This window comes from Cydia pomonella, chromosome 4, assembly GCF_033807575.1.
Source record: "Cydia pomonella isolate Wapato2018A chromosome 4, ilCydPomo1, whole genome shotgun sequence".
Classification (NCBI taxonomy): domain Eukaryota; kingdom Metazoa; phylum Arthropoda; class Insecta; order Lepidoptera; family Tortricidae; genus Cydia; species Cydia pomonella.
This window is the reverse complement of record NC_084706.1, coordinates 23,722,016-23,748,066: the sequence shown is the minus strand read 5'-3', so window position 1 is coordinate 23,748,066 and position 26,051 is coordinate 23,722,016. Positions and strand designations below refer to the sequence as shown.

Below are 26,051 nucleotides of genomic sequence, written 5' to 3'. Positions count from 1 at the left end.
ACAGCGTACTCATAAGCTCATAACGATCTTAAGTGCCATAAAGGCTAATGTCACTCAAGTCCAATTTTCTGTAGTTACGTCTAACTAAAATGATAATTTTATCGACAAACGCCAAACGAAACGAAAAATCTATCGAGGTGACAGAAACTACGATAAGTCACGTGACTAGTATATATTATTTAAGGTTCAATTGGCGGTTATCATGGCTAGGCCCCCAGCCATCCATAGATATGCTACGGTACGCTTAGGGCCACTCACGCCACCACACTAACCCATTAACTCAGTGGCACTTTAAAGAGCAAGCGACTTTTCAAATCTCGTATTTTTGAAGCTGTTTTTGTCGCGCTGTGCGGGCGGGAGTGCGTGCGTGCGATAAGGACAACTGCAGCTCAGACAAAAATTCACACGCAAAACTCAAAAATCGAGGTTTCGCTCTCGACTGTTTCCTCCTCCAAAACGCAACCAATCATTATGAAATATTGGAAACTGCAAAAGGAAGAAATAAGCTACGCCGCTATGTTTTAATTTTTTGGATATTTCTTGATTTTCGAGGCGTTGTAAGTTTCTTCAAAATAAAATAATCCAAAAAAGCAAAACATAGTGGCACAGATATTGATGATATTGATTTAATTTGAAAAAATCATTGCTCTAGGTTAAAATCCAAGGAGGAAACAGTCGAGAGCGTTTGTATGGAATAATCGCAACTAGGAATTCCTCTTAAGGGAAACCCAGAAACTTATAAATAGAACGGACCTCCCCGGGCGCCAAGAGTTCCTTAACCCCAGTTATCATCATCGACTCAAATCACGTCACCCACCTTGTAAGCTGGCTAAGGCCCTAATAGAACCCGGACTCAAACTTAAAGAAAAATGGACTTCGGATTAACAGTCAAAGATAGACCGATCTATTAGTAGCCTTATCTCACCCGGCGTGAAAGTGAAGGGGTTCAGCCTCTCGCGACATGAATGGTGCAAGCTTAACAGATTGCGGACAGGGTTCGGCCGTACCGCACATTTTCAACATCTTTGTGGATGGATCGACTCGCCCAGATGCGATTGCGGCGCTGATCTCAAACTGTCCAACACGTGGTACAGGAGTGCCTCCTCAGAGCCTATCCTGGAAACCACCATGACCTGTTCTCACTTACTCCTGACGGCACAATGGCTAAAAACCTTGAATATAAACTTGTGGCATACCTGATATATTTTTGATTTAATTATGATTTTTTATGCAATACGATTAAATTAAATAAAGTGTAAAATTGTACTGGTAACCATGGTAACTCCTCGTTTAACCCTGGGTTAGTGTGAGGGTGCAAGTGGCCCTCAGCGGCGGTTGGTGATATAATACAAAATGATGACCTCGTACACAATTATAATAACCGTGATACGTAACAAAGATAAGGCAAACTTTGACCTCCGAAGATAAACGTGTTTAGTAAGATTTTAGTATCGTCTAGTGCAGTGTAGTGCCAAGTGTTATTTATTTTCTCTATCCATTTTTAATTTTAAATAATTCTTTATAACTAAGTGTTACAATCTATGTACCTATATACTATGGCCGGTATGTTTTAAAAACTTGAGTTCTTCGCCAAAAAACGCTACCATACAATTGAATTTATGCTCTCATTTTAAAACGACAACTTGAACTGACATATAACTTATGTGAATATTTAAGTAACATAATAATTATATCTGTCTGGTATTAATTTTGTTACATACATGATTAAATATTTTACAACGTTGTGGCTAAAACTTTGTAGCTTTTGACAAACCACCTCTATTTAAAATTATCTTTGTTAGTACTAATGAATTTTACCTTTATTACTGGCAAAACTGGTAAATGAGTGTTATGACTACTGAGCATTAGGGCTATTACCTATCAGGACAAGTGATAGGATTTAGGAATAAAGATATTAGGGATTGCAAGGGAGACCCCCACGAAACCATTCATTTGCATTAATTACAAACGGGTCAAATCAGTAGCTCTTAAGAGGCTGTCAACACCCAATGTCCTTGAAATTGATGTTACTTAAAGAGTTTTTTAAGAAAGACTATTTGTTTCAGTCAAGTAAGAAAAATATATATTCATATTAATTATATTTCAAAGACCGTGGTTGTACTCGATACATGATTGAACGAAATCGGCTCGATAGAAAATAATTGCAAAGATTGGTCTTAAAATCACAATTAAACGGTTCTGTCTTTATTGTTTTGACTTATGGGTCTGCAATTAAAATCACAATTTCAAAACATTTATATCTAAACCGCTAATGAGTAAAATATTACACTAATAATCCACTTTTTTTATTTAAATAATTTTCTTATTATTCCCTTGCCCAGGCCCAGTAACATGCGACAGTGCTTTCTCATTTACTCCGATACAAATAGACAGTGTGCGCGCTTAAGGTATTGACAGCCTCTTAAGGTCCCTGAATATTTGAATGTTTTCAGAGTTTATGAGGATAGAAAGCGTGACCGAGACTAAAGGAGCTGTAGAGGTCAACTTTGCCAATGGAATGACTATAAAATTCGAAGATTGCTGGCTTCGAGACCACTGCAGGTACAATACAATACAATACAAATTATCTTTATTTTCCAACCTCAAAATAACATTTACAGACAGCCCGATTCGATGAATGATCAAGACACGTTTAAGATCTTAGAAAGATCTTTAAAAGATCGATAACTAAACAACATGTCAAAATTGAAGTTTATTTCAATTCTGCTGTGATAACAATAAGATCTATCTACGATATTTCTAACGTCAAAGTGGCATTGGTTGCCCGAATCGAGCTGCTTATGTCTATTATACGACATACAAACGATATCTAAATGAGAACTTATCGTTATCGTATCTCATTCTTCGAATCGGACCGAGAGAGACATACATATATATGAAGACAGAGGTGACAACAGGCGGTCTTATTGCTAAAGAGCGATCTCTCCCAGACAACCTTTAGGTAGTGGAGAAATGAGAATATTAATTTACCTTTATTGATTTATTATCTTTCTGTACTTAACCTTTCTTAAACATATGCTTCTAGAAGTTATAAATTTTTATTTCATATTTGGTATTTAGTGTATATACATACCTATAGCACACACCGAAGCTGCGAGTGGATCTGCATACTTCCTGATGAAAATTAGACATGTTTTCATGATTTTTTCTATAGTGTAAACTTTCACGTTTTAAGTTTTTTTTTTTACTTTGCCGTTGCAAATAGTCTAGTTTTCATGTGATTGTTTTTCATGGCGTTTGTCATTGATGAAATCTTCTCCTAGCTCATGACCGTTACTTCGTTCGCGTGGAATTATAACAACTATCCTTTGTCCTTCCCCAGGGTTCAAACTATCCATATCCCAAATTTCATCAAAGTTAGTTCAGCGGTTTAAGCGTGAGGTGACAGAAAGACGGAGTTAAAACGACGCATTTTAAATTTTAGTCAGGTATCTTATTTGTTTATTTATTTAATCAGTTTACAATTGTACCTTAACAGCTAAAGCCACAGCGGCACATATTGGGAGACAGTAATATTTATACATTGAGTACAAAAGTATCTACATAATCAAATTATATAATACTTACTTACAGGCATCTCTCGCTCTATCACTCTCTTACACTCAGTCATCAGTCGTCCGATTGCACTCACACTCCGGGTGTGCCTCAAGCACAGAGTTGAGTTGAGCGTGCGCGCGCGCGACCGGCGCCTGTGCGTGCGCCCGCGTGCGCGCGCCGCGTTCCGCTAACAGCGGGTGACGATGACGCCGCGCGCGAGTGTACTGGTTAGGAACAAATAATCGCATGAAAGCCTCGACAAGGGCTACGCTATAATTGTGTTTCTAATAACACCGATTGAGAATTTTGCTAAAGAGAGCAACCTACGTAACTGGAGCGAGTCGTACCCTAGATGTATCTTGATGTATCTTAGAACTTACAAGACTCATGAAAGTATTATTTGGTGGACTGGTTAATCATGGCACCGACTTCATTTCTGTGGTTGTCTTTACACGATTGGTTAGCTTTTATTGCAGAGAAAATCGTATCAAAGATGCCTCTTTTTGAACAAACACTTTCATTATAGAGACAAATGGGACCGATTAAAGCCTCTAAATTTTCCATGTAGATTAATCTAGACACAAACTTTAATTCTGTAGTTGTGATTATTCGATTATTTCTTGTTTTCTTTCCTTTAAACCGTAAAACACGTATTTCCGCGTCCAATCTTATTGGATATTGGATAAGCTAGCGTAAACAATAGTTCTTGGTATATAGTTCTTAAAAGTTGTATACTTATTGCTACCGCGCTGTAATTAATAATTATAGGGTGGTTGACTGTTAAGTCAAATCAAGTGTTTTTTTTTCTCTCTTAGAACAGTCAAAACGATTCGCGACTACGACGTCAGATTCATCCTTTTTTTTATTAATCAGTTCTGTGCTAACCATGCACGATGTAATATATATTATATATTTTGTGTAATGTAATACAGTCCCTATTAGACTTACACCGTTGCTGTATGCACAATTTCTATTCACTGCGTGTGAAGTATCGGAATGAGCGCGGGCTTCGGGACCAAGCAAGCGCCGTTTAACAATGCGTCACCTTAAGGGATATGTATCGGCACCCAACTAAAGTCACGCATACGAGTAGAACAATATGATTGTCATGTGAAGACAGTGGGCTTATAAATTAGTGTTCTTTTTTCATATCGATAGTAAGGTAGAAGTACTAGTGCTCGACGTTGCACTAGTCACCGACATGGGCACTTTATTTCATGGAAATACAGGTTAAATTTGAACAACGGAGTTTTTTTCTCTATTCGAACTTAATCCTTGTCACTTTGACATAAAGTGCCCATGTCGAGTACTAGTGCAGCGCCGAGCACTAGTACTTCTACCTTAAGTAGTAAGTTAAAGAGTCAACTGAAAGATTTATTTCTTCAAACACATTCATTCATTTTCGCAATTCGTTCTCTACGTAGGTATATGAAACTGTTTGCATATTCTATTCACTTTATTTATCTTGCCCTGACCTATAAATGTTGTAGTTTAATAGATATTTTTGATATTTTAACCGTTTTACACTGAATTCTCCAGTTGATTACACTTACAGTTAAATTGTTATCCCAATCAGCCTATAAGCCTCATTCATGCAAATGAAACATGAGTTGAATTATTCATTTGTAAATTGGGCGAGTTCAGCCCATTAGGCACATATAGGCAATTTCAAGAGTTCACGCCCTATTCTGTACAATTTTCGTCGCTTGCAAATTAAGGATTCATACTCCAGTACAACTTTGATGAGATTGATAATTCTGATATAGTATAAGTTTTCTGAAATGATTTTACTTCTATAGTTTGTTTTATCCACGATGACGTACAGATTTGTCAAATACAACCTTTCCTTTTTCCTCGCGTTGTCCCGGCATTTTGCCACGGCTCATGGGACCGGAGATCCGCTTGACAACTAATCCCAAGATTTGGCGTAGGCACTAGTTTTTACGAAAGCGACTGCCATCTGACCTTCCAACCCAGAGGGTAAACTAGGCCTTGTTGGGATTAGTCCGGTTTCCTCACGATGTTTTCCTTCACCGAAAAGCGACTGGTAAATATCAAATGATATTTCGTACATAAGTTCCGAAAAACTCATTGGTACGAGCCGGGGTTTGAACCCGCGACCTCCGGATTGCAAGTCGCACGCTCTTACCGCTAGGCCACCAGCGCTCATCACCAGCGTCAAATACAACCTTTATTAACGTGATAGTCTGATAGTACGATTCAATGCATGCGTCGTTGTGAATGACATGATCTATAAAACCCTAATCAGAACCCCTAGTGTAAATTTATTCGATAGCGTGACGTGACGTACGTGTTTGCGTTTAGTCTCATTCAGTATGGGATTTAGAAACAGCGCGCCAAGCGGGACGTTTTGGAAACTCAAAATCCCATACAAAATGAGACCTAACGCAAACGCGTACTTCACGTTTCGCTATCGAGTAAATTTACACTAGGGGTACTGTTTAACAAAAGTCATTGTTTCTTTTATGCGAGCGATCAACTACCGTGATAGGCACTTGCCAAAGTAGAAATGTCGTTTAAAAAGCAGCCCCGTATTTTTCAAAAAGTTTTATATTTAAGAATTATTTATCATTTAGGCACATAATTATGTTTACTATTTTTCCTACTCCTCTACTATTATCTGTCATTTATGCATTCATTAACACGAATATAAGAACATACATAAAAGATTTCAAGAAAAGTCTATATTGTCTATTCCTCATAAAAGCTCTTGTGCTTTTATACGCTATAACGTTACTGCGATTAATGGCTACCAACCTAACAAAACCAAAACGAATACGGTTTTAAACTAAGTGCATTGATGCCAACTTACAAAATATTCATTTGGTTGCATAGTAAAAATAATTACTTCATAAGTCAGAAACACGCATGTGACACCCGTAATATAGCAACACCCATAGACTACGAAGACCGCTTAGCGTCGCTCCGTAGGCTACGGTGGCCAAAATTGAGAAAAAACTGTCCAAAAAATTAATTTAGCAAGTAGCAAGTACCAGGGCCTCATGAGTTACGAGGAGGTGTCGCCGACCGGCCGGCCGCGGCCCGGGGCGGGCCGGGCGCGTAACAAGGTATGCTCGCGCGTCTTGGCTATATACTTTTGCTGTAATTTGTTTACCTAAATTAAGATTTATTTTGTTGACTCGTAGGAAAAATATTGTATGCAACGTTGTATAAGTAGGTCAAAAAATTCTCGTGGCGTATTCCTTTACAATGTTCGCCTACGCCTTCGGCTCCGGCTCACATTGTAACTCACGCCACTCGCCTTTTTTGACCCTTCTTATACAACTGATGCATAAAATACTATATAGTACTATACAAATATTTGGAATATAGTTGTAATCTTGAAACTAAATCATTTATAATAATAATAATAATAAATTTCTTTATTTAGATAACTAGGATCCATTGGGGTGTACGTGTAGTGTGTGATCCACTATGTACCTAATAGTGACTTAAAAGTTAAAATCTATTGTTAATATTTAAAAATAAATTAATTAATTAAATTGAAATTCACATATTATAAATAAACTAACTTAAAATTCACAATAATATAACGAAATTAAATTAAAATTCAAAATTAAAATATTACTGCCCTATTCGGTTTTGATGAGTAAATGTTAAACGTACAATGTATGATATGACACAAAATTTTGACTCAATATATCACAATTTTTCTGGTAATGTTCTATTAAAAGAGTGTAAATTATCTGATAAAATGCGGATATGGCACAACATTTTTTTAAATACCGATAACGTCTATAAAAAATATACTATAATTGTATAGTATACTTTTTGCAGAAGGATAGAAGATACTGGTGAAAACCGTTTTTTTTTAAATAAAATATAAGTTTGCAAGAAGTTTTCCCGGTTTCCAACTTTTAATTTCGGCTATACCACTAAAACAAATTTGAAGCTTTAGATCAGGGGTCATCAAATCGCGGACATATATTGTTTTCCGTATTTAATAAATTCAAATAACGGACCGTGACTGGATAAGTTATTTTAAGAACTGGACCCCTGGAGAAACTAATTGGTGATGGTTACCCCTGCTTTAGATGCTCATTTCTCTTAGAATTTAACATTCGTTCTTCAAATGAAGATATTAAAGCAATTTGCAGCTTGCTGGAAAGTAATTATTCGAAAAAGTCTAATTTGTTTGCAATGAAACTTCCTCATTTCTTGTTCTTTTCGTGACGACCTTTGCCCTTTGGGCGACGACCTTTGCCCTTTGGAGAGAAGTTTGTTGAAGGTTATTTCGAAAGTATTTTATCGGATATAAATGTTTAATTGGTTTATAAACATTTTTTCCTTTTTTTGCGAAGATTAATATATTAGTAGGATATTCCGCAACAGTGGTAGGCACATGCCTTCAATAGCTTTATCAAAAAAAAAACTACAAAAATAAATATAACCAGATTGTGGCAGATGATACATTTGACCGCTATTTGTTAAACTGTTTGGTCAAATACAATTTAGGGAAAGGTCACTTCTGTGGGCAATATGGGTCAACGACTCTGGTACATATATAAATGTAAGTTGCTAACAAACTAGTTACCGATATTTTATGAAATGGTACTTAACATTGATTTGTCATCTTTTTTTTACCGAACAATAAATAAATTATAATTGTACCGTAAAAATAATCATGTGCTTATAACTTACAAGATTTTTCACACTTTCTCTCATGTCAACAATTGTTCGTCTTGAAAGTCAAATGTCATTATCAACATGTCATTTGATTTATCAACGTCAAGTGGCCAGTTCAGTGTTAGGTAAAAGAGGTTCTAGAATCTTTTTAGTGAGATAGACCTACCGAAAAATCTAAAATCATTACCTGTCGCTTGAGTATACATGAGCTATCAGATAACTATTTTCGATTTTACGATATTGCCAGCAGGGTTCAGTACCCCTAGTGTAAATTTGATCGACATCATAACGTGACGAACGCGTTTGCGTTAAGTCTCATTTTGTATAGGATTTTGAGTTTCCAAAACGTCCCGCTTGGCGCGCTCTTTCTAAATCCAATACAAAATAAGACTAAACGCAAACGCGTACGTCACGTTTCAAAATCGAATTTATTTACACTAGGGGTACAGAAGCCGTTTTTTTCAAACCGGTTTCGTACATTCAACCGGGAACGTAAAGGATTCTGTTTCCGTTTGCGGTTACCGGTTAAAGAACTGTTCTATTGAAATGTCGGTTATGCCAAATTTAGAACGAAATATAACCGGTTAAATTAATAATACTAGCGATAAATTAATACTAGCTTTTCCTGCGACTTCATCTGCGTTTTATTGATTCTCCATACAAACTTCCTTATTTAAGAGATAACTATAGCGCCTAGATAAAAATTATGGCAATCAATCAAGTTGAGTATATGCTTACATCATTTATCAGGCGATGCATCGCTATTATCTCAATTATCTCACTTCCTAACTAACTTATATCTCTCCCGGGACGCAAACTATCTCTGTACCGATTTTCGACAAAAGTAAAGACTAAAAGGTAACAGACAGACGATGGGCGTAGGAATGTGACGACCTCATCACCCGCTGGTGGTTTTACCTGTAGTCATCATAGTAGCGAGCTGTTTGGGGAGTAGCGACCCCACGTACCCGAGTGCTCCCGGGGAGTTGTGTCACTTGAAGGAGGGTACAGGATTCTTGGCCTCTTGCTTGCTTTCGCTGGCCGCCTAAAGTAGGTTTGCGAAAGTTGCGGTCTCGGGTCACTATCAAATTCACCTTATCGCTAAAGAACAATATAACTGAAATGTCTGGATTGTGTTATGTCTTTGTAACAATAACAATTTAAAATGATCTAGCAGCAAAACATCTTTATCTTCGAATGTCTTTATTTCTTAATAGACATAAATGCTAAATGCCTCTTTGGCAAAACATCTGGATCTTAGAACGTTACAATTTAAAATAATCTAGCGGCAAAACATCTTTATCTTCGAATGTCTTTAGTTCTTAATAGACACAAATGCTAAATGGTCCGGTAGAAACACGTTTGTATCTTAGAACGTCTTAATTACTAAACAGACATGAACGCTAAACAGCCAAGAAGCAAAACGTCTGGATTTCAAATGTTAAGTATTATAATATATTCGAGTATTTTGCAATATTATAAAACTTGGAATAATTAGTATGTAACCGATTATTAAATAAATTTTAATTTGTATGGAAAAATCTAAATACAAGTTAACACAAGTTAGCAGTACAGGAATTACTTCAAATTTTATTTTTAAGTGTGATGGGATAAACCAATGTTTTTAGTGGGTATGCGTTACTAACAAATAAAAATGTCAGAATAACCATATTAATATTATAACTTATAAGTCTAGCTTTAACTGTTACATATTTATAAATTATGACACATTAAATTTCCAGACGTTTTGCTACTAACTCGTTCTGTGTTCATATCAATCAAATAATTTTACTTTCGACGAATTGGGAATTCTAATTATACTATTTACACTTCATGACGTTTTGCTATTAACTCGTTCTGTGTTTATGTCAATTAACTAATATCACTTTCGGCTCATTAGATATTCTAATCATATGGACTATTTATATTTTCAAACGTTTGGCTACTTATTCATTCTAATTCTTAGCCATCCAGCTAAACTGTCTTTTTGCTGACTGAGTATTCTACTTTCTTGTCGTTGCAGCTGAATTGACTACAATTGTATATGCTGACTGTGTATTTAAATTTTATGTCATCTAGCTGAAATGGTCGTTTAACGATAAGGTCAATTTGATAGTGACCCGCGGTCTCGAGGGTAGATGTGGAAACGTAAGTGGCGAGTTGGCTATTAGGTATGTGTAAAGTCCAGTGACACCTCTTTATCCTCAGACCTTACACCGGTGTTGTCCTTGAGCCATCCTAGATGTCACTTTTTGTGGCAGTTCATCTTGTAGAGGCGAGTCACGGTCCGCCGGAAATAAAATTGCATACCGTTCTATTAGGCGGACGTTTTATAGTCCATCTTTTTCATCCAACAGCCCAGTTCACTTTAGTTTCATAAACTTTCAATAGTCTTTACACCCTGGCGGGTGCTGCCACTGCGTGCGTCCCATGACACGGGCAAGGGTAGAATCCGCTCGGTGTAGCCCTTACATGTCATTAAAGTGTCCAAAGGGACTCCGCGTGTTGGCTTCGGCTCCTCGCACATCTCCCAAAGGTCCGAAACACCTTTGTTCTAAGTGGGTAAAGATACAATCATAATAAAATACTTTATTGTGCACTACAAAGGAAAATACATGTTACAAACAAAGATAGGACTTAATTGAGTAGGTATAAGTAATATTAGTATGGATTTTATTGCTCAATATTCTATCCAATTAATTATTTAATTAGACTAACCACGCTATTCCAGATGTGTTTCGTGCTACCACGCCGACACGTACCAAAGGGCTCAGCACATATTGGACATCCCCGAGGCGAAGATAGCTGACGTTGCCTTCACCGAGACCCAGCTTGTTGTGACTTGTGAGTACATTGACTTTCATGAACTTGCCAAGTATTGAAGCTCGTTATTAGCGAAAACAGGCTAGCAACCGTTTAGTGGACGTTATGACACAAACTTATAACAAAGGGCTTCTCAGAACATATTGGCCATTCCCGAGGTGAATGACTCCTCAACACGATGGCCCAGCGCTGGACCAGCAAAATGGTCATGCGATGGTGATGGTTTCTCTACACCATGGCCCAGAGCTGGACCAGAGATGGTTGAGAGCACGCACTATGGAATGGGCCACGTGTAGATGCGTACCCACCATCGCTGGCCCACTACCTTTGATGTGCAGACGAATAACCGACAACGTGGCCATCCCATCGCAATCCCGCCGCGCCATAAGCCATCCGATACTACTTCTCTCTCTACACGCTGGCCCATCTTAGTGGGCCAGTATGATGGACCATCGTGTAGAGGAGCCAGAAGATAGCCGATGTTGCCTTCACTGAGACCCAGCTTGTTGTGACTTGGGAGTACAGTGACTTTCATTAGTGTATAAACAAAAGTATATTTTTTTAATATTAATGAAAAAGTGACGAAGCTCTCCAGTGCAGCAGTGGTGAAAGCAGGATTCGATCCAGCGTCTTTAGCTTTCGCGGCAAACGCCCTGAACCACGGAACCTGTCGAGAACTTTCTGGACTTTATGCCATCTTAGAAAGACTGATTTCATCGTGAGACTAAACATCACACTTGAAAGAAAACACCCTATTTATTGGCCTATTAGCAGTGAAGTAATAATTTAGGCAGTTTATGTAGTTTATAAAGCGTTTTGAATTAAGTTTTAGATTTAAGTTAAAGGATTGTTTTTTTCAACTATTTTGTATATTTTAGGGGACGACAACCACAAATCCACTTATGAAGCAGACTTCTTAATACAATTCAACTATGAAACCTACAAAGAAGGGCAAAGTCTGAAGCCTGTTCTCTGGCACGGAGGATCGGTAGCTGAGAAAATAGCCAGGATCCATGTCGACAAGTTTCTGGAAACCAAGGAAGCTGCTGAGGAAGTGTTTCAGTCTCTTCTTGATTATGGCGTCGCGTTGATAGAGGGGGTAAGTTGTCTAGGGTCATGTAACGCACTCTCCAAACGTTACGAGCGTACACGCTTGCTGGACGCCATAGATTTATAGCGCTAGCGTCAAGCGTGGGTCTCAGGTTAGTGTACATAAAAGGCTTCAGTAGCAAGCGAACAGCGGCGCGTTAGAGCGTTTCACATTGTTCGATCCGATATCAGATATAATATCCTACATCCACAATGTCGGGCTGAGGTCCGGCACGCCCCGCGCCTGCTTGAGCGGCATACTATATCAAAAATTATGCCTACATATATGTACCTAAACGCACAAAAACAAATATGATATCGGTCGGATCAAAAGAGCAAAGTGATTGTTGAGGGTGTTAGGTGATAGGTGCATAGTCAGTTTTTTTTTTTTAATCTTGTGGTGTCACCCTTAAAGTTGACGTGTTCCTGAGACTGATTTAAATGAAAGAACCGAATGGATGTTGTCGTGGCTTCTAACCTCCGTCGTGACCTGACATAGACCGACTGACTGACTGGCTGACTGACAAACATATTTGGAACGACCGACGTTTAAATTCAAATTCGACATGACAATTACAAGACAAAGATTAGACCAGTTCACGACACACAACCGGCCAACTCTAAGACCATTCAGATGTTAATAGTCCTTATCATGGACCTAGAATACTAAGGACGTAGTTTCGCGAAAACACAAATAGGATTCAATCATCCACCAATTTTCTAGTATTTATGTTTGACACACTCACATTGACAGTTATCTCTATGGCCTCATCCACGAATCTGCCGTCAGTCGAATTGAAACGTCAGTGCATTAACTGTTCGAAGAAAAAAAAATACGCCGGATAAATGTTCATACGTAAGTTAATCCATTATCACATTATCTTTCGTAAAATACGATATTAATCCATGAAGTTGTACCTAAAGTGAAGGGCGGTCGCACTTTTTTGCCATACTAAATTGAACCTTATACCCGAGTTAGAAAGGTGTTCGTACCAAACTAGAGAAAATGTTCTCAATCCGCCTAGGTATACATTCGTGACACGCACACATTGAAATCTTCCGCCATTGCAGTGTCACAGCTGGTCGTCAGTTGCGCGGCCTCTGTCAAATTGTTCCTCTATGGTCCTTATATGTTTTAAATGTTTCCATCACAAATAATCTAGGCATTTATAAATCTTTGAAAACAAAGTGGAATGGCTCCGTGATATAATTGAGTGTAGTGGGAGCTATTCGTATGGGTTCACTGCTTGTCCACTCTATCTTGAAATTCTCTATGATTTTGGACACCATCATTTCCAGCTCCAGCTCTACAATGCGGCGACCTAGAATAAAATAATTATGATTAAAAGAGAAATCAAAGTACCTATTTAAGACGACGCATTGTTTATTTTAGCGTTACAAAACTCATAAAAGTATTGTTTGGTGAATTGGTTATTCATGATATTGACTTTATATGTGTAGTTGGTTACCTTTAATAGCAGAGAAAATCGTATCATGCCTCAACATCAGACCAGCAAAATGATTAATTTTCTTTCACGATTTTAGGGTTGGTCCCATAGTAAAAGTAATTGCTTTACGTTCAGATACATACTGTATAAATACATACTTAAATATAAATACATAGAAAAAAGACCCATGACTCAGGAACAAATATCCGTGCTCATCACACAATTACATGACCTTAACGGGATTTGAATCCAGAACCATCAGCTTCATAGGGTGGGTCGATCGATGAGTTCCCTCAAAAACAAAATTGCGCATCCTTACAACCAATTTTCATATCATTAGCTTTTGTGCATAAATAGTAACAATTTTCTAAAGTGCGTTTTAGACCTATGTTCGTGATTTTTTTTAGCGAGCAAAAGTAAAAATATCAGGATTCGAATTCATATTGTCGTTAAAGAAAATCCTCAACATTGCCAATTTCATTTTTGGCAACCATAATGCGATGTAAAACGCAGTACGATTTTTCAAAACTCCGCTCTCTAACTATGACGTCTTAAGATCTAAGGTGAAATGCCGTGAAATGAAAGTCTAAAGCAAAAAGTCGACATCCAGATTAAACGTGCACCGATATTTACTCATACTACCTTGGCACGGGAGTGAACGTGCAAACAGACGTACGTGTGCAAACATCGGTACACAACATTGTGTACAATGTGCTTTGTTTGAGGGATCGATGAAAACCATTGTACTATTGGGCACGATACCTTTGTTTGCTTGTATCCTGGAACGTGTTTGAGGGTCGAACAAGGAAGTCAACAAAACTAGGACTATACTATAAGTAACTCTACTTAGAAGTTCAAAATAACCCCACGTGTACTGTCTGTTTATTGACAACTTCAAGCTTTTAAAGGATGAATCACGTTAGAACGACCCGGTTCCAGGCCGAGGCATCCTGCACTTCCTTTTCTATAGAGAACATCAGGTGATTACCGGTCACCTGTCATAGAAAATGAAGTGTCGGTTGCCTGTCCGCCCGGATCCGGGCCGTTCTAGTGTTTCTACTTTCTTAAGTTCTATCTGATTTATTAAATAGAAAGTGTGTAAAAAAATAACTGCTTTTCTAATAAATTTCAGGTGCTTTATTTCGTGCATGGCGTAAAATAATTAATATTCTAATACAATATACAATCTTGCAAATCAAATTATACGCAATTCCCATTACTTGATTGAGTGAAACTTCACGTACATATTGTAAGTTGGGTGACAATGCAATCTTATGGTACCATCGAGCTGATCTGATGATAGAGACCGGAGTTGGCCATTGGAACTCTGTGATAAAACAACCTAACCCAAATGTGTTCGGGGTTGTTAGAATTTTCTCAATGAGTATTAGTTGTCTGTAGAAAAAAATGTACAGTCAGCTTTTGTAGCTCCTATCAAAGATCAAATTTTTGACAAAAAACCTATTACCTATACAACTTCTGACTCCAAAGCCAAACGGAGCCATAACAAATGGATGTGTGTTGCCATAATACAAGGGATCGTCCTTCTCGGCCAGCCATCTCTCTGGGATATACTCGTCGGGCCGCGGGTAGTTGGTCGCCATGTTTGACATGTACTGATGGGAGAACACTATCAGAACCTGAAAAGACGGATACACGAAATAAATGTCATATGCAAAGGAAAAAATGGCCAAAGCCTCCAGTGTCCAAGGCTGGAATTGAACCAGCACCCTCCGTTTACTCGACAGATGCCTGCACCGCTCGGTCACCTGGGTTCGGTGGCATGGGTCCAAATTTCCAAGTATATTTTTTTATTTTTTTTATTATAGGAAATTTTTACACAAATTGACTAAGTCCCACAGTAAGCTCAATAAGGCTTGTGTTGAGGGTACTTAGACAACGATATATATAATATATAAATATTTATAAATACTTAAATACATATAAAACACCCATGACTCAGGAACAAATATCCATGCTCATCACACGAATAAATGCCCTTACCAGGATTTGAACCCGGGACCATCAGCTTCGTAGGCAGGGTCACTACCCACTAGGCCAAACCGGTCGTCAACAAGTATATGATAATTTCCGAAGGCTTATGGCGCCCCCTGGCCATCCCTAAGGTAGAACAGTATGGTTCCTCAAAATATATCCGTCGATAAATAAATAAAAATGCATAAGTATATTTTAAATCATATTTAATACCTATTTATTATTTCATGAATTTTGAAGTTATTTAAATTATATTTTTATGTTAATTACTTACTTACTCCGTTGGCTCAGCGACCCAAAATGAGACTTGGCCTCCGACACAAGACAGCGCCACTTTTCTCGGTCCTGTGCGACCTCTCGCCAATTGTCGACTAGAAGCTCGCGCAGATCCGCCTCCACCATGTCGCTCCAGCGATACCTAGGGCGTCCGATAGGACGTCTTCGTGCTAGGCGACCCAGGTACGCTCTTTTCACGTTCCGATCTTCGTCCATTCTCTCAAGGTGGCCTAACCAACGGAGTCTGTGGGCTTTACTTTCTCCCATGATGTTAGGTTCAGCCACTAGGTCTTCAATCTCACGGTTCTTAAGGACTGTCCAACTTCCATCCGGTCTTTGTTTGTGTTAATTTATGTTAATTATAAGATGTAATTAATGTTCTGAAGATTAGAGTCTGAAGAAAGTTTTGGTTCGGTTTCAGGTTCGTCAGGTTTCGGCATAAAAATCATGTATCGACAGAAGGTTCTGCTTCGGCCAAAAAACTGGCGAACCTTTCGGCTAGCCGAAATTGTATTTCGGTAGTGTCCCACCGAAATTACACCTTCGGTAGGCTTCGGCCTGAAAATCATGTTTCGACCGAATGTTCGGTTTTGGCCTAAACTAGACTACTAGAACCGAACCTGCGGTTTCGGCAAAAAACCAGTAGTGTACGTTTCTGCACTATACGAGGTATAACAAAAATAGTGGGGATCTGTATGAGGGCATATTCGGTATCGTTTTCTGATTAGGGAAATATAGAAAAACAAAAAATTACCCGAAACATTTTTTTTTCTATGGGACTTGTCGTAAAAAAAAAGTAAAAAAAGTACTAGTTTTTCCTAATCAAAACACGTGGTTTTTGGTGTTACACTGATAAAAAATATAACGTTTTTATGCATGATTTCTGTATGAAACAAAGTTTTTCTATCAAGTTAGCTCAAAGTAATATTCGAAAGTAGATAGATGCGCACATTATTTATGTAGTGATAATGTGTAATGTCTTAATAAAAGGCAATTGTTTTTTGTATGGAAAGCGAATCACCTTAAACGGATCCCCACTATTTTTATTAAAGCTTATACATATAAGAAAATGAAAAAAAAAACTAACGTCTTTCGGTATTTTATATCCAAGCAGATTGTATTCTTTAGTCGCCAGCCTCACGTTTCCATTGGCCACCGGCAGTATCCTCATGGACTCTTTGATGACCGCCCTTAGATAAGGCTTCCGGGTTTGCTTGCTCATTATTTCTTCTCGGAGCTTGTCCTGTTTCTCAGGATTGATTGCGAGAAGATACAATGTTGCGATTGCAGTGTTGGCAGCCTGTAAAAACAATATTATGCATTTTAATTTCATTTGATTAGAGTTAGATCGATTAGGTTAACTAAAGATGTGCAAGTTCCGGTAAAATTCAAAAAGTTGGAAAAGTTTATATACTTTAAAGCGAAATTTATATACTTTTATTCTAGCATAGGAAAATTCCAATCCCCATGAAGTTTCCGATTGTTTTTTTTTTCACATTATTAGAACCTTTCTGATAGTACATACTGATGTTTCCAAAATGTGAGTTGGCCATCATAGTGGCTAGGAACTAAGGACAAGATTTGCTTGTATGCTTATACGAATAACCTAAAAGGCGTTCATAAACAAGTGAGTGGGACGTTTTGCCGGCCGCAGTCGCATTCATATTTTTATTTTAACAAACCATTAAAGTGCATATTTCTGACAGAACCAGTGATCAAAATCACCCAGCTCAAGACTTAAGGTCAATCAGAGTACAGCAAAGAAGACCTAATGAATATTAAATTACAGTAAAATGTACCGTATCTACTCCTGCCAGTAACATATCCGAAGCCATGATGTGTGCTATCCGAAAATCAATTTCCAACAGTTTCTCTAGAATTGGTTTCTCAGAGTTTGAACTCTCTGCTGCATTCCTTTTCGATTCCTCCAACCTTTTTATCCCTTGGTCAATAAAATATTTCGTTATCCTAAAACAATACAAAAAGAATGAAGATTGTGTAACTATTGATTTAAATTCACTAACATCAAAAGTTTTTAGCTTTTCCATAATTCAATACTAAATCTCGATGCCCTCACCTTTCGTGTTCTTCATAAATCTTCATAGCTTTTTTAAACATTGGGGTCGAGAATAATCTCCAAGGACTGACACCAAAATCCAGTTTTTCCGCAATATTGAAGATGTCGTGAACGTTTTGTATCAGCTTCTTTGCTGGTGAGTCATCTGGTACACTAGGATCAAAGCAGTTTAGTCGAGTCCCGAGAGCAACTACTCCTATAGACTCTAGTGACCACAGATTCATTTCCACGTTGAATTTCTTCGTTATTCTCTTGTTTTCATCACGAAAAGATTTCAACCTGAAGAAAATCATTACATTTTATTTGAATTGTAAGACCTACATTGTTCATTGTTTTAGTTCTTTGTGTTTATTTCCCAGAGCCAATTAAAATAGTGGGACAGATGCTGCCATTATCTGTCATTCGGTTTGTGTGTAAGGGAAACTTGTTTTTTTTCTCACGGTTGGTGGTAACTTTAATTGCATGCAAAATTCACGCAATAATTTCAATGAATTTGTGACTTGACTACTTTTTTTTTTAATGTATTAATTGAAAATTTTAATGTTATTTTTTGTAATTTTACCGTGATGTAAGGATTAATTTTATTGTATAGTAATTTGATGTTGACTTGTAAATTGGCTTATAAAATAAATGACTATGACTATGACTATGACTATGACTATGACTAACGGGTTAGCACTGGCTGATAACTGGTTGCTCGTTATTATTTCATGGTTTTGCATAGCAATATTATTTATTGTTTTATCTATTACGGGTTTCCGTAAAGTGACGCCTGATTTTATTAATTAGAGTTTGTGAAATTTTGCTGTCATACCTTGCAACTAAGTCATTAGACACTTCCTCCAGCACATTGGTGTACAATTTAATTGTCTTTGGCTGCATCATTATTGGGTTTACTTTGGTTCGGAAATCTCTCCAAGTTTCGCCGTGGCTAAAACAAGTGATTAGTTCAAAACTTTAACCCGACCCGGCACCCGCCGACCCAATAAACACCCAATATTGTACAGTCGCCATTAGATATATCGGAACGGCCAAGGTGCACAACATTTTCTGAACACGCACTTTAGCGCCGTGACAACAGAGGCGTCCAGGTATTTGTGAATAATTTGATGATGGCTATTGTACCATGTTTATCTACTAGAACCTCGATTCGTTTCACAGTATTTACGAGTTTCTTGCTTGTAATGTAAACAAATAATTCTTTTTTTAACGCAGTATATAAGAAGCGGTATATTAGAAGGGGGCAAATTTGGTGTTTAACCCATCGTGCTAATATAATAACCAACGCAAGGAAAATACCAACTAACTGTAAAACAGAAATACAAACATTACAAATCAAAACCAAATGAATGTTATTCGTTGATAAAAGTAAATTCTTCCAGCTAAAATGAGAAAAGAACTCAAAATTTGCATCAGTTGCGGAAAAAAAATGCAACTTTTTCATAAGTTTTTGAAGAATACAGAAAGCTTTACAAACTGTCGGGATGAAAATGAATTGCCAAACCTTTATTTTCTAAGTATTAAATGTAAGTATTTACTCAGAGGCAAGTCCGGTTATCCTTGTAGGGTCGTAGATCTTATTGTGACGCTTCCGATAGTACTCTAAAGTCTGCAGCCCGGGACGTAGTGGCATCGGCTCTTCAGAACGAAGCACCTGTTGTAATAAAACGAGTAATTCTTCATAAGGTACAGTCGAGGAAATTTATTCTTTAGCAGTTTGTGGTTCAAGTTAATTTGGATTTCTTAGTTATGCTAAGAGATGTACAGTGTAAAGTGACCTGTAAACTGCTAAAGTAGCAATTTCCTCCACCGTACAAATAAGTAACATCGAAAGCGGGATAATTTAGAAAAGCTTTGGTTTCATTGCACCTAAATATCATAATACCATTGTCTTTATGTATTCCAAATTTCAAAACAATTTGTCTCAAAATGTCTAAAGGGTTTAGCGGAATAATAGCCTTTGAAAAATTTTGGTTCGAAATTATAACCAAACGATGCCTTTAAAAAGGATATACCGTGCACAACTTTTCAACCCAAAACTTTTTTTTCTCCTAATCTAAGTAACGGACAAATTCCCAGTGTTGCTCAAATATTATTACAACTTTCAAAAAATTTAGAGCTCTCTATCTTATTACTTTGTATAAAAAACTTCCAGTCTTGGTACAAACCTAGGTGCCCCAAGGATCTATACTCGGGCTTATACTATTTCTCTTAGTTTCCTAGATATTTTCATTCAAACTTGTGTATGTTGTGCATGTTTTAAGGGCATTCTTATGACAACTGCAGCAGCGTTACTGTTGCGACATTTCTGCTGCGACGTTGCCGCGGGCGATACTTTCAATTTACTTGATGAAATGAGTGACGTTCGCTGTAATATTACTGCTGAGATTAGAAAGTTCCATGCGTCACTTAATTTATCAAGGGAATTGATGGTGACAGAGCGCGTCATCGTCGCACCAGTAATGCCACGATAGTATAAACTGATATAAATGTCATATACGAAGAAAAAGTGACGAGGGCCTCCAGTGTCCAGGACTGAAATTGGACCAGCGTTCTCTGCTATCGCGGCAGGTGCCTAAGCCCCTCAGCCACCCAGGCCACGGCAGCGTGGGTGGAATTTTCTAAGTATGTATTTCGGTTTATAATTAATATGTAGAGTTGTCTTTCTACGTTAATTTTCCTGTTTTTGTAAAATGTGTGTTTGTAATTTTTTTCCTGTTTGTGCAAAGGCCCCCCCTCTCCTTTTCCAGCCCTCCTCAAAGCTGAGAAAGATCCCGCCAATTCCTCTGATATGCATCCAAGTCGTCCCGCCTTCTTTCTCGGTCTGCCTCTGCTACGACTACTCTGATGGGGATGCCATCTAGTGGTTTGAAATAAAACAAATTAAAATAATATATAAAAAATGTTCTAATATTACTTACATGTTCTATCGCTTCTGGATGAAATAACTGAATCATAGCCTGTCCACCAAAAACCCCGTCGAATCGCACTATAGGCCCATATAGTTGGTAAAGTCTTTCCGATAATTTCACCCCTTTGTGTCCATACAGTTTCCCTAAGAAAAAAAGTTTTACTAAGAATAAAAATATAATTTGGTGATTCAGTTTTATTCTTTATTTCATTTTCGCGTTAACGCTCGCGGCGTCTGTCTTTCTTAACGATTTACTCACATTTCCTCGCTTTTTTGACCCCTCCTAGCCGCCCCGAGACCTATAAAAAAGCCTCTCATTCCACTGTGTTTTCAATCTTTATATTGAAACTGCATTAATCATTAGAAAAATCCAGTTTCAATATAAAGATTCAAAACACAGTGTAATGGGAGGCCTTTCTATACGTCTCTAGAGGTTATACAACTGTTGCATAAAATGTTATTGACTTTTGGAGGCCGTTCATTTGTAGGGTCTATCTAGTCATTGACATGTAACTAAGGACGGGTCTTACAGGGAGTAAGAATGGGGCTAGGACAGCGGTGTCACGCACACTAATTCGAGCCAATCGTGCAGTCTAACGTCACAATGCGACTGGCTGATGAGTTCGGATCACGCGCGCGATTGGTCGCAACTCGTTGCGTTAGAATTCGTAAGTAACACCACTGAACTAGCACCATCCTTACCTGGTGCCCGTAAGGCTCGTCCTTAGATATATGTCAATGGGTCTAGTGGCTCACAAATCATAAAATGCTAAGATAAATTCAGTTCCAATGTGTCAATATCAAAATTCAAAACACAGTGGAATGGGAGGCCTTTATATAGGTCTCGAGCGGTTATACAACTGTTGCATAAAATGTTATTGACTTTTAGAGGCCGTTCATTTGTCAGTTCGTTCGTATGAACTAACAAAATGACAATTTGATCTCAATTTCTCATTGTTTGTTCGGTGTTCGACAATCCGGCAGTTTACATAGCAGGATGCCGGATTACAGAGCGGTTGCATTTGATGTATGATTTTATTCCAATAATGAATAATAGATTTAATTAAATTTCCGGTGCTAGATTACCTAGCGCATATACTTGTTTTTTTTTTATATTTATTTATTTACGTAAAAACAGTCACTACAAGAAAAGCTTAAATATAAAGTATATTTAACACTGTTTACAGTACGTGTGACCACTTATGAATGCACGCGAGATGCTTTTCGAGCTGGCTTATCAATAACAGATATGTGACTTTCGAACGTCGCTTCTGGGCGTAGAGTAATCATTGGAATTGAAGGTCAAAATAATATTGACAGCTCGGTAGCTGTCAACTCGCAATAGAACGAAGACTTGATTGTTCAGCTTTTTATTTATGTATTTATTTAAACTTTATTGCATGATAAAGAAAAATGGCGTATTTAATGCCTTACGACTCGCGTATTTAATATAGTATAAAAGTTGTATTCGACTGAAGATTTCGGCGGGTTTCGGCATAAAAAAAATATTTTAACTGACGGTCTTTCCACCTAAAACTAGAGCAAAACCGAACCTTCGGTTTCGGTATAGGCAAAAAATCAGGTTTCGGTCTGATGATTATATAGAAGATAGTTCTTCTGAGAAACGACAATTCTGATTCTGAAAATAATTATCACGAAATTAATAGATTTCTCGAAATTATTCCATAGAATACTGTTGTTACATTTGTATACTGTTGTACAATGTTGGTAGTTTGTATCCTTGGCGGAGGCCGTTGTCTAGCAATGGACGTCTTTCGGCTGAGATAATGATGATAATGATATAAATAGTCCTCCTCATCGTTTTCGATGACGGCGACCCCAAATAAACACATTATGGACGTTGTCTAGCGTGAGCCCTAATGTGGCTGGCCAGGCCGAACTTGCTCTTAAATACTCTATTGCACGCGTGACAATAAAGTTGGCCAGCTGCGTTGAACGTGTACACGTAGGAGGGCTTAGGTCTCTCTTTCCGTGACCCTAGCTATAATGATGAGGAAGTTTGTATAACTAAAGGTAAAACTTACCTCCAGGCAAAAAACTAAAGAGAGATCCAATGATGGGTAGACTGGTTGGTCCAGGGATTTCCTTCCATGGTCTAAGATTCTGTGTTTCGGCATCAGTGGAAGTAACGGCGTTCCTAAAAAAACATTTATAATTGCTAGGACTTTTGGCAGGATCCAGCCCGCTTAACGGTTAAGAGTAAGCCTTGATGTTAATATTAATTAAAGAAGAAATGTTATTCGTAACCTGAGGAAAGGGAACGGCACTTTCTCCATACAAACGTAGTCCCCATTTTCTTCTCTGGAAATTGACATTATGGAAAATGCTTTTATATAATATGATGTAAATTAACCATAGCTACGCCTCTACGTTTGACTTGTTTCGATTTTTTAATTATTGTAATAATTAGAAGCAAAAAACAGATTTCATACAAAATTTTAAACGCTCCTAAATTTCATAATAATATCCAGAGAGGAGAATGAGGACTACATTTGTATGAAAAAGTGATATCGCGAGGGTCCTCAGCTTTCGTATTAAAAAAAGAAGTGTGCATAAATGTGTCTAGGCGGTTAGGGAAAGGTTGAGAACCCCTAAGGTGTTATCTGGAGTACACACGTCACTAGGCTGTCCTGTACCCCTACTGTACATTTATTCGATAGCGAAACGTGACGTACGCGTTTGCGTTAAGTCTCATTTTGTATGGGATTTTGAAACAGAGCGCCAAGCGGAACGTTTTGGAACTCAAAATGCTGATCTTGGTGCGTCTAGAACTACAAAATTTCCACGTTTGAATTCACAATACCAACGATAAACAGTCGTACGATGAGAGCAGTTTTGCTTGAATATGTCTTATCTATACAGGATATTTATTAAGTCACCGGCAATAATTTACGGGATGAATATATAGGTCATACTGAGCAACTTTTACTAGGACTAACCTCGATCTCTCTCAAAGTTGTAATATATTACAATTCGTAAGTCGTCTCTAATCCACGCCGACGTTCAAATTTAAAATAATATTTTTAAATTAGTAAGTTAAAAAAGTAACTGTTCACTCGCCAAACATTATCTATGGAATTATAGTTTTAAAAAGTAGATGTGATAGGCCAGTAGCCACCTCTTTGTTTCATATTTGTGTATTACAAAACATATCTAGTGTAACTTTATGCATACGAATTGTGTCATTAAAATATACGAGTATCTATACTGCATCATAATAAACACAATTGACGTTGTTGACATTACCTATTGTTCACTAAGCTGTAGGTACATACAAGTGTATTGACTCTTCTTAGGTATAGGGCAGGTATATGTAGTTATATTATACGAGTAATACTATCATAAGTACTTAAAAGAGTATTATATTCATGATGATTATGAGTAAGCATTTTGCCACGGCTCATGGGAGCCTGAGATTTGTTTGGCTACTAATCCCAAGAATTAGCGTACTAGTTTTTACGAACGCGACTGCCATCAAGAACAGATCCTGTCCGTTCAACCCAGAGGGCGAACTAGTCCTTATTGGAATCAATCAGGTTTCATCACGATGTTTTCCTTTACCGAACAGCGACTGGTAAATATCAAATGGTTTGAACCCGCGACCTCTGGATTGAATATCTCTCGCTCTAACCATTAGGCTACCAGCGCGAGCAAATATACCTGAAATATTTCACACAGTATTTTTTCGCTGTAAGTCGATTTCTAATAACGTAATCAGTTACTCGTTTATATAAAAGCTACAAAAAAAAAATCCGGCTTCTTTTTATTAAAAAAAAAATACAAGAATACACACCTTAAAAATATTTTATTCCCCACTCCCGAACTATTAAAAACACGCACTCTCAAAGTTTGCATTTTTAAAAAGAAAAAAATCGGAAAAAAACACAAACAGGACTGGTTGAAGCTTGAATAAATCCAGGGAAATATTTTACATTCAATATTTATGAAAGTTTGTAGATATTTCAGTCGAAACAATGCAAACGCAAACGTACAATAAATGCAGCAGCACCACAACCAGACGGATAAACTACATAGGACAGTTGATGCTTCGTTCTAAATATCTCAATATCTATTGCATAATATAATAAATCAACCTCGAGGACAATTCAAACTTACATTGTAAGACAAAAATGATATCTAAAAGTTGTTCGTACGTCTCGCTCGCGCGAAGACATGAACGGGCAAGTACGAGCGAAATGCACGCGCGACTAACATCATTAAATATCACAATATAAGTTCGAATCGCCCTTCTTGTTGATTGTTCATTCACTCAATGCGTGTAGTGATGTGCAATGCAGGTCCCGGGAATATACCGGTCAAATTCTTAAGAATATGCAGAATTAATATTAACTTTTGACATTGAATATTAATGAAATATCCACAAAGATGTGATAAAAAAATCTAAACTAAACCCGTTCTGCGTCATGCCGGATCCAAAGGTCCCCATCGCACTAGCAGCGTTGCCCCGCTATATGACGATGGAGACCTGTTGGACCAGCTATAGCCCAGAACGGGGGTCATTGCCATTCTCTCTAAGTCAAAATGTTGTAAAAAAATTTCAACAATTAGGTATCAGAGTCGCTTTATTCGTCCATACAAGAAATACAAACTATATTGGATTTTGGCTATAGAAACGTCACTTTTGACAGCCGACATCATATTTGTCAATTACAAATTTTAATATATTATTAATGATCAACATAATACATTACTGATTAACAAATGTCTTAATATTTACCTATATATATATTTGAACCTATTGAAATACCTATTCTTAAATATTTGAACATTGCTGACATTTACAAAATAACACAGCCATATCAAAAATCCAAATAAAACATTTAAAAAAAATTTGAATATAATTATAAGATTAGAACAAAATTATTGTCTAATAAATTAAAATAAAATAATAAAAACATCCGAAATTTCAAATTAGATACAATCAATTACATTTCATTACTATTAAAATCTAGACTACATTGTTAAATAAACACGTTAAAATTAATTATATATAAAATAATACTTAATCTATAAACTATAAAACTAAATCTAAAATAATCCCCCCTGGATCGTACCTGGCTCAAAGGTCCCCATTATTCCCGCCGCATTATTATTATTACAAATTGATAACAAGAATATTGAACTCGATATCGAGTGAGATGTGTGTTGAAACTTGTTTATGAGA

General features: G+C 37.3%; 2 protein-coding genes across 2 annotated transcripts in view; one reads left to right on the top strand and one right to left on the bottom strand.

Annotated features, from left to right (window-relative positions):
• Positions 1-236: 236 nt before the first annotated feature.
• LOC133517300 (trimethyllysine dioxygenase, mitochondrial) overlaps positions 237-26,051 on the top strand; it is a 48,777-nt gene continuing 22,962 nt past the window's right edge. The window contains exons 1-4 of the mRNA XM_061850548.1: positions 237-1,563; positions 2,454-2,562; positions 10,958-11,070; positions 11,928-12,148. Coding sequence (XP_061706532.1) covers positions 1,542-1,563; positions 2,454-2,562; positions 10,958-11,070; positions 11,928-12,148 — 465 coding nt within the window. The 5' untranslated portion in view covers positions 237-1,541. The remainder of the gene's footprint in view (positions 1,564-2,453; positions 2,563-10,957; positions 11,071-11,927; positions 12,149-26,051) is intronic.
• Positions 12,982-24,917, bottom strand: LOC133517299 (cytochrome P450 CYP12A2-like). Its single transcript, XM_061850547.1, has 10 exons — positions 24,660-24,917; positions 22,891-23,003; positions 20,856-20,989; positions 19,473-19,588; positions 18,749-18,865; positions 17,935-18,213; positions 17,657-17,825; positions 16,945-17,157; positions 15,055-15,226; positions 12,982-13,460 (listed from the first exon to the last, which is right to left on the bottom strand). Exons 1-10 carry the CDS (start codon positions 24,719-24,721, stop codon positions 13,306-13,308), a joined length of 1,530 nt encoding a protein of 509 aa, XP_061706531.1. The 5' UTR covers positions 24,722-24,917; the 3' UTR covers positions 12,982-13,305.

What these genes read in the sequence shown, in the direction of transcription:
- LOC133517299 (XM_061850547.1), bottom strand. Translation starts at nt 24,721, where the DNA reads ATGCAAACTTTGAGAGTGCGTGTTTTTAATAGTTCGGGAGTGGGGAAT. An exon ending in CTTTAGTTTTTTGCCTGGAG is followed by an intron (nt 20,990 to 22,890) that starts GTAAGTTTTACC and finishes TTTTTTTCTTAG; the next exon opens with GGAAACTGTATGGACACAAA. An exon ending in TGGAGTCAGAAGTTGTATAG is followed by an intron (nt 13,461 to 15,054) that starts GTAATAGGTTTT and finishes ATTTTATTCTAG; the next exon opens with GTCGCCGCATTGTAGAGCTG.